General features: G+C 36.6%; 1 protein-coding gene across 2 annotated transcripts in view; it reads left to right on the top strand.

Annotated features, from left to right (window-relative positions):
* The window catches only part of LOC111142796 (epidermal growth factor receptor pathway substrate 15), a 147,200-nt gene that overhangs the window by 127,062 nt on the left and 6,346 nt on the right, over positions 1–13,792 (top strand). For both annotated transcript variants that reach the window (XM_022496106.1, XM_022496105.1), the window contains exons 22-23: positions 10,089–10,165; positions 11,504–11,666. In XM_022496106.1, coding sequence (XP_022351814.1) covers positions 10,089–10,165; positions 11,504–11,666 — 240 coding nt within the window. The remainder of the gene's footprint in view (positions 1–10,088; positions 10,166–11,503; positions 11,667–13,792) is intronic.

The raw sequence follows: 13,792 nt of genomic DNA, 5'->3' as shown, positions 1-13,792 counted from the left end.
TTTTAGTGTTAATTTTTAAAGTCCCACTTACTTGTTTCATATATTGGAATTTCATTTAAGATTTGAAAACTATCATCAAGCCTCATTTCCTAATATATGAAAGGAAAAGCTAAGCTCCAGAGCCACTTATCAGTTTGCATCTCAGTCCATGCCCGTTGATTTTCCTCTGTGTTATCCTGCCTCTTTACTTATCTTCTATGTAAGTGAAAAAAAAGAAAAAGAAAAATTCTTGGGAACGCAAAATTCATAAAGGGTACTGAGAGCATAGGGAATATAATCAGATGAAAAATGTTAAAAACATAAAGCATTTTAGTAAGAAACTTACAGAAAATCCATGAAAGACTCTTGGGGGTTGGCAGAGATAATTCCATATTTCAGCCTTACTCTGCTCTTATTTCAACAACAACAAAAATAATTAGGAAAGAAGTGAGTTATTTGAAAAATCACGAACAGTTATTTGAAACAATCACAAAGAAGTGAGTTATTTGAAACAATCACGAAACATCAAGTATAGTAGCCTTTTGGCTTGAGAACCCCTTTACATTTTTAAAAATGAATGAAGACCCTCAAAGAGCTTTTGTTTGAATGGGTTATATCTGTCAGTATTTACCACATTAGAAATTGAAACTGAGAAACTAAAAGTTTTTTAATTCATTTAAAAGCAGTGATAAGGGGCGCCTGGGTGGATCAGTCTTTAAGTGTCTGCCTTTGGCTCAGGTCATGATTGCAGCGTCCTGGGATCGAGCCCCACATCCGGCTCACTGCTCTGCAGGAAGCCTGCTTCTCCCTCTCCCGCTTTCCCTGCTTGTGTTTCCTTTCTCACTGTTTCTCTCTCTGTCAAATAAAGAAATAAAATCTTAAAAAAAAAAAAAAAAGAGCAAAGATAATAAACCCATTATATATTAACATAAATAACATATTTCTTTAAGAAAAATAACTCCAAACAAAAAAAAAAAAATAGTGACAAGTGCAGCATTGTTCATACATTTTTGCTAAGCTCTTTAAATATGTGCCTTAACAGAAGATAGCTGAATTCTCATATCTACTGTTGCTGCACTGTATTGTTTTGCTTGAAGTATGTGAAATGAAAAAGATCTGCTCTCACACAGATGTAGTTGGAAAAAGGAGAGATATTTCAGTAACCTTTTTAGGTAATTGTGGATATTCTTTTTTGATACTTTACCATTTTTCAACATATATTAGTTTCTTTAAAGTTACTTACAGTGTGGTACATGAAACCGTTATCAGTGACCTTTTCATGCTCTCTTACATTAAAATCCATTGGTTTTTCTTGGACTATGAATGAATTTTTTACCTATGTCTTACTTTGTAATTTGCATTGATCATTTAGGAAGTATTGGTTCACTGAGTTAGCCGTATCTTCCAAATGCTGTTACATTTCATTATAAATATTTTTAAAATTATATTTATTAATATCACCATCCATCTTACCAGAGTCTTTAAGTATTGGTATAATGTTAGGATTATGGGGCAGTTACAGCTTTCCAAGATTCCAGTTTTTACTTGAAACCTTGAATTTTTATCACCTGCAACAAATACTGTCAGTTGTTTTCTTTAAAGTGACAACCTGACTGTTTGTTTTGGAGGAAATGTTGCCAAATACCCAAATCTGAATAACCATTGTTTATTTGGTATTTCTTTCAAGTAAAAAGGGCATCCCATGAAAAAAGCAGCTAGTTCCACTTGTTTCGCACACCATTATGCAAGTGCTTTTCCTCCAGATAACTATCATACTTTACTACTCAGCAGAAGTGGTTTGTATGTTATTTCCCATTTTGTTACTCAGAATTTTAATAAGATGTATACCTAGAGGCACCTGGGTGGCTCAGTCGGTTAAGCATCCAACTGTTGGTTTTGGCTCAGATCATGATCCTCAGGGTCTGAGCCCAACTCTGACCGAGTTGGGCTCCACGCTTAGGGCAATCTGCTTGAGATTATCTCTCCTTCTTCTGCCCTTCCCATTTGTGTTCTCTCTCTCTAAAATAAATGAATAAATCTCTTTTAAAAATGTGTACCTAAGGGTTATGATTTATTAAAACTAATAATTTTTATTGATTCATCAAGGACAGACATTTTAAAGCACAACTGGCCTTTTTTCCCCCTGCAAGTTTGTGGTGGTGAAAAATACACTGTTTACCAACCAGTTTGGTGCCACTGCCTTGATTCACTATAAGACACCAGCAGTTTTATCTACATTGCTGCAAATATCAGCATGTTAAGAAATATAAATAACATCTTAATATTTGGAAAATAGTTTTGACTTTTCAAAAGGTCAAAATAGGTCATGGGGACCTCCGGGGTCCCTGGACCATACCTTGAGAACTTCTGATCTATTATGAACTAGATTTTTCCTGTTGCCCTGGTTTCTGATTCCTCGGGACAACTTGCTCCCAGGAGGTATCTGGGACAGATATCTCCTTTTATTCAAAACAGGAGCAAGAGAATAATCTTAATGTCCTGGAGAAAAACTGAAGAATGGAGGCTATCTTTTTAGTTATAATTAGCCTACATAACAAACAGAAGAGCCTTCTGCTCTTCTCACAGTACACACTTTTTATTGTGGTGGTGTCCAGTTCTGTGCCTTCACCTTCAGCCTGTTTCCTAATGACTTCTAGGTTTAGTCTTCCAGTGTTGAACTCTCTCCTGAACCTCCGGTACCTTCAAGTTACCTGCTGGATATTTCCCCGTAGCTCAGTGGTGCTTAAAATTGAAATAATCATCTTTTCCAATTAGTTTGTCCTTTAAAGTATTAGTATATCTACTTTCTGTATTATTGATACTATTAGCCAGTTGTCTTAGACTTCTCTGCCATTCTTCACCTCCAGTAAATTGCCAAGTCCTGTTGTTTTACCCCCAATCGACCCTGATTGTTCCTCCTTATACTCAGTTTTGTTTGGACCCTCATTTTGTTTTATCTGGACTGTGATACTAAGTTGCCTTCATTCTCTTTACCTGCCAAACTGTGATCTACATGACTGCCAGAATTGTCTTTAACATTTGATCATGTTACTAACCATAAATCTAAGTCACTATCCCTGTGTTCCACACATATGTATGCATAAATTTTTAGTTATATATTATTTATATTAATGTAATATTTAATATATTATCTATATTGTATTTATATGTATATATTTTAATGGTCTTTTACTTAATGTGTCACAGGTATATGCCTGAAAGTAAAGTTGCCCACCTTATGAAATAGAAAACAGTACTAAACATCTTCTGAACAACCCATCCCTGTTAATAGCGTTGCCATCTACTTAGTTGCCCAAACAGAGATTTTTGGGTCATTGTAAGCTGTATCCCTACTTTTCCACCCCAGAGCTTCTGGGACATAGCAGAGTCTCAACAGTTGAATGCTGAAGAAATGAATAAATGATTTGTCTCAAATCTGCTACATTATCATAAGATTTTTAATTGAATGGAAGCATAAACAGTCTAGAGAGAGGTTGTCATCATTAGGACATGGGTGCTTGAAGCCAAAAGCCTGAACTTAGATAAAGTTGCTAATTCCTTAGGTTTTCTTAGTATCTATTTCCTAAACAATAAAATGAGGTTAATAATTATACTTCATGGGTTTGTTGGATATATTAAATGAGATTATGTATGTTAAAGTATTTATTGTGGTACCTATCACAGTTAAATGGTAGCTGCTGTTACTATTACTACTACTATTTTTTAATTTAATGGTTCCTAAATCCTGACTAATTTTACTTGTAATATACTCTTTAGTAATTCCAAGTCAAGTGGGGATATAAGAGAGAGAATGAGAATGAGAATGAAAATGATCATTGTTGCCAACTCTTTTCCTGGAAAGGATTCTTTCCAGTCTAAGGTGATTTTCTCTTCTTTTCAGTTTTTAAATCCTTTGTTTCTGAAATGAAAGATGGACTCTTGTTTCAGTTCTTTTTAAGTTAAGCAATTCTCTGTATGTTGTTGTTTTCTCTATGTGTGTTGGTTTTTAATGTATTTATTTAGTTTACTAAAAATAAAATCCCAACATCTGGAAATGACTGAGACTCAAAGAGGTGCCATTACCCCCCCAAGGTCACAACTAGGACTTTTGCCCTCTTTACTCATAACTCCTGTATCCCTCTTCTTTTTCCCCAAGAAATAGTGTTTATCCAGGGGAAAAAAAAAGAAGAAGAAGAAGAAGAAGATGATGATTAATCCCATAGGAGAAATACAAGCTTTCAAAATAAACTAAAACCCTTAGGGTAAACTTTTGTTCTTAAATGTTAACAGCAAGACAGAAGAAAGAGAAATTAAGGAGTCAGTGCCATTTACAGTTTCACCCAAAACCATAAGATACCTAGGAATAAACCTAACCAAAGAGGCAAAAAATCTATACTCCAAAAACTATAAAGTACTCATGAAAGAGATTGAGGAAGACACAAAGAAATGGAAAAACGTTTCATGCCCATGGATTGGAAGAACAAATATTGTGAAAATGCTACCTAAAGCAATCTACACATTTAATGCAATCCCTATCAATATACCATCAATTTTTTTCAAAGAAATGGAACAAATAATCCTAAAATTTACATAGAACCAGAAAAGACCCCGAATAACCAGAGGAATGTCGAAAAAGAAAACGAAAGTTGGTGGCATCACAATTCTGGACTTCCAAGCTCTATTACAAAGCTGTAATCATCAAGGCAGTATGGTACTGGCACAAAAACAGACACACAGATCAATGGAACAGAAGAGAGAGCCCAGAAAGACCCTAAACTCTATGGTCAACTAATCTTCAACAAAGCAGGAAAGAATGTCCAATGGAAAAAAGAAAGTCTCTTCAACAAATGGTGCTGGGAAAATTGGTCAGCCACATGCAGAAAAATGAAATTGGACCATTTCCGTATACCACACACAAAAATAGACTCAAAATGGATGGAAGACCTCAATTTGAGACAGGAATCCATCAAAATCCCCGAGGAGAACCCAAGCAGCGACCTCTTCCGACCTCAGCTGCAGTAACTTCTTCCTAGAAACGTTGCCAAAGGCAAGGGAAGAAAGGGCAAAAATGAACTGTTAGGACTTCATCAAGATCAAAAGCTTTTGCAAACAAAGGAAACAGTCAACAAAATTAAAAGACAGCTGACAGAATGGGAGAAGATAATTTGCAAATGACGTATCAGATAAGGGCTAGTATCCAAAATCTATAAAGAACTTATCAAACTCAACACCCAGAGAACAAATAATCCGATCAAGAAATGGTCAGAAGACAAGAACAGACATTTCTGCAAAGAAGACATCCACATGGCCAACCAGACACATGAAAAAGTGCTCCACATCACTCGGCATCAGGGAGATACAAATTAAAACCACATTGAGATACCACCTCACACCAACCGGAATGGCTAAAATTAACAAGTCCGGAAATGACAGATGTTGGCAAGGATGTGGAGAAAGGGGAACCCTCCAGCACTGTTGGTAGGAATGCAAGCTGGTGCAGCCACTCTGGAAAACAGTATGGAGGTTCCTCAAAAAGGAAAATGGTTTTCCTTTTTGGAAAAGTTGAGAATAGAGCTACCTTACGACCCAGCAATTGCACTACTGGATATTTACCCCAAAGATACAAATGTAGTGATCTGAAGGGGCACGTGCACCCAAATGTTTATAGCAACAATGTCCACAATAGCCAAACTATGGAATACTATGCAGCCGTCAAAAGAAATTAAATCTTGCCATTTGCAACGACATGGATAGAGCTAGAGGGTGTTATGCTGAGTGAAGTTAAGTTGATCAGAGAAAGACAGTTACCGTATGATCTCTCTGGTGTAAGGGCTTTGAGAGGCAAGGCAGGGGGCTGTGGGGCTAGGGAAGGAAAAAAAAAACGAGATGGGATCGAGAGGGAGACAAACCATAAGAGACTCTTAATCTCACAAAACAAACTGAGGGTTGCTGGGGTTTGCGGGGGTAGGGATAGGGTGGCTAGGTTATGGACATTGGGGAGGGTGTGTGCTATGGTGAGTGCTGTGAAATATATAAGCCTGATGATTCATAGACCTGTACCCCTGGGGCAAAAAATACATTATATGTTAATAAAAATAATTAAAAAGAAAAAAATGATAAATCGCTCCTGCTTCTGAAATTTAGTGATTATGATAGAAGGACATCAGATATTTTTAATACTTTGACTCACAGTAGGGTATTTTTAGCATTTTTATTCTTTGTGAGTAGACACGTTGCAGACTAAAAAAAAAATACCAAAGAAAGCAAATGCGAGTTACGCAGTTTCTACATACACTTTATTTTGTCTTGTAAAAGTTACTTTTCTTCTTCATTATAGATGAGATTAGTTCTGGTGCCAGAAGATTTTTTGCTTGGATTATATTACTAACTTTACTAACTTCTAACTGAGGAAATGCAGAATCTTTCCAACTCTTTTTTTTTTTTTTTTAAAGATTTTATTTATTTATTTGACAGAGAGAGATCACAAGTAGACAGAGAGGCAGGCGGAGAGAGAGAGAGAGAGGGAAGCAGGCTCCCTGCTAAGCAGAGAGCCTGACGCGGGACTCGATCCCAGGACCCTGAGATCATGACCTGAGCCGAAGGCAGCGGCTTAACCCACTGAGCCACCCAGGCGCCCTCTTTCCAACTCTTAACTAAAGCTTTATAACATCCTGAGGATTCAGAGGGGAACTTGTGGTCTCCCCAGAGCATCTTTGACTCTAGAGGTAGTAAAATGCCAAGCAGGTCTTCATTTTTACAGGCAGTGACTCTGGCTAAGCACGCAGATCTTCATATGTTTTATTATTCTTAGCCTCTGCCTTCTTTCATGTTTCTTCCCTAATTTTCTCTATTTCCACAAACCATAGGCCATGATTGTCTCTTTGAGGCCACTTACTTTTTGCCTGGAAAAATGTGTGTGCATGAACAGGTGTGTATTTGTTTTATTTGTGTATAGTGTGTCTATTTCTCTCTCTTCTCTCACCTCCTTTCTGTCCACAAGAAAGTAAAACCCTTTTTGGAAAGTCTTCTTGGCCTCTTTCATGTAAACCTAGCTCTTGCTTTTCCTTTACTCTCTTTGAACTTTAATACTTCCTGTATAGCAGTTGTATACATATGTATCACTGAGGTAAGCTATGAGTTCCTTGAAGGTAGGTGTTGTGTCTTACTCTCCTCTAAATCCCTAGTACCTAGCCTTGATGTTTAGTAAATGTGAGTGGATGAGTGGGTCAGTGGGTGAGTGAGTGAATGGGAGTGAATGGGAGACCAGCTTGAGAAAATGGATTCTTTATTAATGACCAGTGCCTCAGATTATTGATTAGTATCTTTTAAAGGTTTTCTGTGAGTTTGAACTTGATTATCTGATGGCTTATGAATAGGTCATGGAGAAAAAAAAACTTTCTTTCCTTTCCCAGGATTTTCTGGTTAGATACTTGTTCTTGGTTATTATCTGTGACCCTTAAAACTGGTTTCCCTTATTCCTTGTTGGTCATCTGGTTATGCTAAGAAGTATTATGATATCTGTTTGGAAGATCCTTAATAAGCAGACAGCTTATGTCCACCTTTTCTCTCAATATTTTCAAAGAATATGAGCATATCCTATTTACCAGACCATTTTTTGGCCTTTGAAGATACAGTAGTGAACAAAGCAAAGTTCTTGTCTTTATAGGGTTTATATGGGAAAGATAAGCAGTAAACAAATATGTAATATGTCAAGTACTGATGAAGGCTATGAGTTAAATCAGGTTAAGGGGATAAAAAGTAATATGCCTAAAATGTGGCTTTAAAGGAAAAAAATGCCAGGAAAACTGTTAAAGAGGCATGCTAAAAAATTGATTAGGGTTATTTCTGACAGTGAAATTACAGATGATTTTTTAAATTATGCTTTTATCTAATTTTCTGAAGTCTTCATTGCCTTTATTCTTGGGGAGGAGAGGGTGCCAGTGAGATCACATTTGCTTTAAAACCTTATTCTGATGGTGCATAGTCCCTTGTGATCAAAAGGAAGAAAGCCGTCTACTGATTCCTCTCTGAATATTTCTGGAAGTCCTCAGCACATGGTCTGGAAAAGTTCATACTCGGTGAGTCCTTCCAGTCTCTGGACAGGCCTCTACTTTGTATCAGTATGGTCAGTATCTGAGGAGGTTGTTGCCAAAGTCTTAATTCCCCAATTTGGGCAAAAGTGCTTTGTCATTTATTCAGGACACATTTCCCAGTGTTTGTACTGGTGCTGAATAAGTCATTTATTCTGATGAAGAAAGTGTAGAAAAGCTCCAGTAAAAGTACAAGTAGCATATTCTTTGTATATAAATGTCATGTATTTCATTAATGTCTTTCATAGTGTATACTTCACAGTATTTCAGTCAAACTTGACCTAACTCAACACTGTTGCCATGAGTGTTATGACTTAACTGTAGGAGCGGTGGCAGAGAAAAAGCATGAAGCAGAATTTTTAGTTCCCTCCTGTGAAAGGAGCAAACTCCTCTTCCCTCAGCACCTTTCTACCAGTCAAGGAGAGCATCTGTACCCTGGCTGGGCCTCAGCACAGAGCAGGAGAAAGGAAGGAAAGCCTGAAACAACACCCATGACTAGGCTGTGGGACTTAGATATGCAGTTATAAAAAAGCATCTTTTATGGCTAAAGCTGTAGAATTTCCTGTAACTCTGGACTTTTCAACATTCTCTTCAGGCTCAGAGTTGTTGGTCTATCTCTAAAGGACTAATTTTCATTATGTTTTTTCGTAGCCTCTTTACCTGCTTCCTCCACCTCATGACTGTCTCGGTGACAGAGCAAGCAAAACTAATATATACCTTCTTGCCCCTCTTCAGTTTATGTCCCTGGTATACTGATTTTTAGAGGTAAAGGCACACTTTACATATTTAAATGGGTATATGGGCACACTTTTGTTTTAAAACTGGTTTGATGTAAAGATGAAGATTTGAAGAACAAGGAAAAATTTCAGTTCCTCTTTGTTCTTTCTGACCCTATCTCTTGCAGTTCTCTTTCCCTTTCTTCCTTTGTTTCTTTCTATTTTCCTATATCAAGTAACAATTCCTATAAACATTCTTTATTGGTAGCCTTTATGCCTGAATAGGTGAAACCTATCTCAAAATAGATCTGTTCATTCCAGCCAAAAATGTTAATCCATTTGGTAAGTGCAGCGTGATAGAAAAGATAACTTCTCTTGTCCGGAGCAGGTTAAAAAATTATTTTTGCATCTACTGTACCTTCTGCCTGGAATATCTTTATCTTCCCCACCTGAATCTATTCTTTATTTAAAAGACCTAGCTCAAATGGAGTAGTTTCTTTGATACTTTTTCTGATTCTCCCAGTTAGTGAGTCCTACCTACTACAGAGTTTTCATACCTTTCTAATAGCACATTTAAGATTGTTTTATTATTGTTTTTTAACATGTCTCTCATTAGAGTCTGAAATTTTGGGTGTGGAACTGTATTTCTTATTTTCTCAGCTCTGATATTCAAGAAATGTTTTTGACTGTTCTTCTTGGATAAGCCTTACTCAGTGTTTTTAAGGACTTCACAATCTAATGGTGGTGATATATCAATCGCAGATAACCATAGTACAAACTAGAATGCAGTTACTGCCACAAAAAAGAAAGAAATCACTTCTTGCTGTGGGAATTAGAGGTTTTCCCAGGCTTTGTGGATGAAGTGGAATTTAAAATGCACCCTGAAGGATAAGTGTGAAATGTGGAGTTAATGGAATCTACATTTTCTTACTTTCTGATGACTTTATTAGAAATAGTTTCAGTGCAGGGGAACAATGTTATTTGACAATATATTCCAAAGCCTTAAACCTAGAGTTAATTTTCTCATTTTTTTAAATTTTTTTTTAATTTTCTCATTTTTATCTGAAATAATTAATCATTTGATTTATACAAAAGAACGTAAAAGAACGTATTGTGTATGTGTGTCACGGGTGGCTAAGTATCAATTTGTTCATGGATCTTCATGGATTTAAGTCATAAATTCAGGAACTGATATTTAGGATTAGATCTTTTTCATCTGTCTGAATGTTACCAACCAAAAAAGGACATGAAATTTTGATGTATTTCTGTCCTATGTTGCATGGATTTTCTTTATTCATTTTAGCCACAGATCCCTTTGCTTCTGTTTTTGGAAGTGAATCATTTGAAGATGGATTCGCTGACTTCAGCACATTGTCAAAGGTAACCTGCAGTGATTAGTGGAAAGATGAAATATTCTGTGTTTCCACCAGTGGAGCAACCCTTCCTTCCAATTATATAACCCTTTCACAGACTTCTCAACTTGATGTCATTGTTGATTTCAGATAGAAATGATAGAAAAGATGTAATTAAAGTAGATATATTTCTGTACATAAAGACTATGGTGATGGTACAGGTCATTATAATTTTCTACTGACAGGTTAGCTCAACAACTTAATTTTAAGAGTCTTCTGCCTTTTTTAAACATATTTCTTCCAGTTGAACTAATTTATCCTCTGTTGACTATCTGGGTCAGTAGATGTAAAATTTGGGCATTCATGCCAGCTTCTCTGCATTGATTACTTCATTTTATGTTCTGAGGCTGTTAGGGTTAGTGTTAAGATTATTAATACACGTAGTCAATCTCTATATGCCCGCTATCTAATTTCCAGTGTAGCTGTAGGATTGATTTAGACCAAAAGAGTAAAATTAGAGTATATGTGAAATTATCTGTCATCTGTTCTCAGCTGGATGTTATTTCCCCCTCCACCTTTGCCCTCTGTTATTTGGCATTGTCTAAAGACATTTTTGGTTGTCACAACTGGGAAAGGGGGCTATTCATATCTAGTAGATAGAGACCGGGAGTGCTATTAAACATCCTACAGCACAGTATCCAGCTCCCCACAACACAGAATTATGTCCAGCCCACAAAGTAACTAATGCTATAGAGAAACACTGGCCTAAGATCTAAAATCATGATTTCTGATTCATTATAGAAAAGTGAGTCTTTTATTATTAGAAAGGCAGAGTCTTCAGACCCACGTTAAGACTTGTTATTCCATGGGATTAATTTGCTTTTAAAAATTGACTTTTTTTCACGTTGTCTTCAATATTTTCAAGACGCCATTTTCTTTGTCATTAGTATTAAATCTTTCCTATATTTAAGTGAATTGAGAAGTGTGAAATCAGTATTTTTTTTCTTTATCATATGGATCAGATACTCATTTGAAGAAAAACATATAGTCCCTTTAAAATGGACCTCAGGTGGTTTTGTATTGCCTAAAGCTTGAAAAACTTTTAATCCAGAGTTGACTTGTTTTGGTATGATCTGTTGCTTTTAATACGTAGTGATGTTAAAATCACTACTCATATGGAACAGTTTTTAAAAAAATTTCTCCCTTTTGGCCCCAAATACAAAGGTTAACATGTCAGTGCTCTCAGAATTGAAATAAATAAAGCTGCATAATACTGAAGATTATTGTTCTAAATGTTACACAACCATACATACTTTGGTTGGTATAATTTATATAACTATGTATACACATTTCTTTTCAAACAAAGGTCAACAACGAAGATCCTTTTAGTTCAGCCACATCGAGCTCTGTCAACAATGTGGTCATTAAAAAAAATGTGCTTGAGGACACATCGGTCAGAAGTGAAGATGTACCCCCAGCATTGCCCCCAAAGATTGGAACTCCAACAAGACCCTGCCCACCACCACCTGGTATGAGAGTTGGTATCTTTCCTAAATCAACTGAGATGCTTTTTCTCTTTCTGAAGAATACTGGTATGAGCCTTACAGACTTAAATAAAGGGCTTTAAACAAAACAAGCCAAAAACATGGCAGAAGCCTGCTATGGTCATCTGTTCTGACAGTACAGAATAATAGACATGTGTCTAAAAGACCAGCATGAGTAACGTGAACCCCTTTTCTGGCAAGAGCTCATTTCTTTTTAAATCATTTTGGAGAGGCAGTAAATGGAAAGAGGACAGTATCAGTGAAATGGCTTGCTTTCTGGAAACTCATTGATTACCATTTACACACAGTTTCCTTCACTTTGTTGCTTTAATTAAGTTAATTTCTGTAAGAAAAGATTAATTTGAAGTCCCATTCTTTTCCTGACTAAGGTGAAGTCTTCCTTAAATCCTTCATTGTGAAAATATGTGGCCTTTTTGGTATCCAGAATTCAGCAACAGAGCAATTTAAAAGAAAGTATTTTTCTTGAAGGAAAATAATATTTTACTTCACTTAATAAGAGACTCCTTTATTTTTTAAAAGTCTTTTTTTTTTTTTTTTAGGAAAAAAATTCTCCCCCCCCCCAAGATTATTTATTTATTTATTTGACAGAGAGAGAGAGAGAGAGAGAGAGAGAGAGAGATCACAAGTAGGCAGAGAGGCAGGCAGAGAGAGAAGGGGAAGCAGGATCCCCGCTGAGCAGAGAGCCCGATGCGGGGCTCGATCTCAGGACCCTGAGATCATGACCTGAGCTGAAGGCAGAGGCTTAACCCACTGAGCTACCCAGGTGCCCCTGGTCTAGGAACAACTTCTTAATGTTTTTAGTGTCTTGCTTTTAACAAAGGTATTAAAGTTCATGAGAAGTGGCTAACAAGGCAATTCCCTGAGTAGAGATAGTGCTGCTAGGCTGTTACCTGAGAAGATACATCTGGTACATGGTTATTTTAATAATAATCTGTCATTCCTGGTAAATTTTTAGGCACAGTAGTTACGGACTTTTATGCTTGCCTTTCATAATAACCTCCCTGTGGTATTTCTTGGGCAGATAATTTTTCTCTTTTTTTACATAAAGTATACAGTTGTTAATACTCAATTATCTTTTGAAAAATCAGGTAAACAAATTAAGTGACTTCTATCTTTTAAGGAAAAGTAGCCTATATCATATATTGCTGGAGGCTAAGGTTGTCAGAATATATTAAAAAACAAATGCGCCAACAATCATTCCAACTAAAAAATGGGCAGAAGACACGAATGGACTTTTCTTAAAAAACATACATGCTGAGTGAAATAAGTCAAACAGAGAGAGTTAATTATCACATGGTTTCACTTACTTGTGGAGCATAAGGAAAAACATGGAGGACACTGGGAGATGGAGTGGAGAAGTGAATTGGGGGAGATCGGAGGAAAAGACAAACCATGAGAGACTGTGGACTCTGAGAAACAAACTGAGGGCTTTGGAAGGGAGGGGTGAGCCTGGCAGTAGGTACTATGGAGGGCACATATTGCATGGAGCACTGGGTATGGTGCATAAACAATGAATGCTAGAACTCTGAAAAGAAATAAAATAAATTGGAGGAAAAAAAGCATACAAATGAACAATAGACACATGAAAAGATACTCAATGTTACTTATCATCAGGGAAATGCAAATCAAAACTACAATGAAGTAATACCTCATACCTGTCAGAATGGCTGAAATTAAAAACACAAGAAAAAACAAGTGTTGGTGAGGTTATAGGGAAAAAGGAACCCTCATACACTGGTGGTGAGAATGCAGACTCATTGGCCACAGTGGTGTGGCCAGTCTGGAAGACAGTATGGAGTTTCCTCAGAAATTTAAAAATAGAACTATCCTAGGATCCAGCAATCTCACTACTGGGTATTTACCCAAAGAATACAAAAACATTAATTCAAAGAGGTACATGTATTCGATGTTTATAGCAGCATTATTTACAATAGCCAAATTGTGAAAGTAACCCGGGTAAGTGTCCATCAGTTGATGAATGGGGAAAGATGAATGGCGTGTGTGTGCACAGAATGGAATATTACTTGGCCTTAAAAAAAGAGTGAGATCTTGCCATTTACAATAACGTGGTTGGATCTAGAGAGTATAAG

Source organism: Enhydra lutris, unplaced genomic scaffold (genome assembly GCF_002288905.1).
Source record: "Enhydra lutris kenyoni isolate GAN:26980312 unplaced genomic scaffold, ASM228890v2 scaffoldscaffold9, whole genome shotgun sequence".
In the NCBI taxonomy this organism is placed as follows: domain Eukaryota; kingdom Metazoa; phylum Chordata; class Mammalia; order Carnivora; family Mustelidae; genus Enhydra; species Enhydra lutris.
This window is presented reverse-complemented; position numbering and strand designations above follow the sequence as displayed.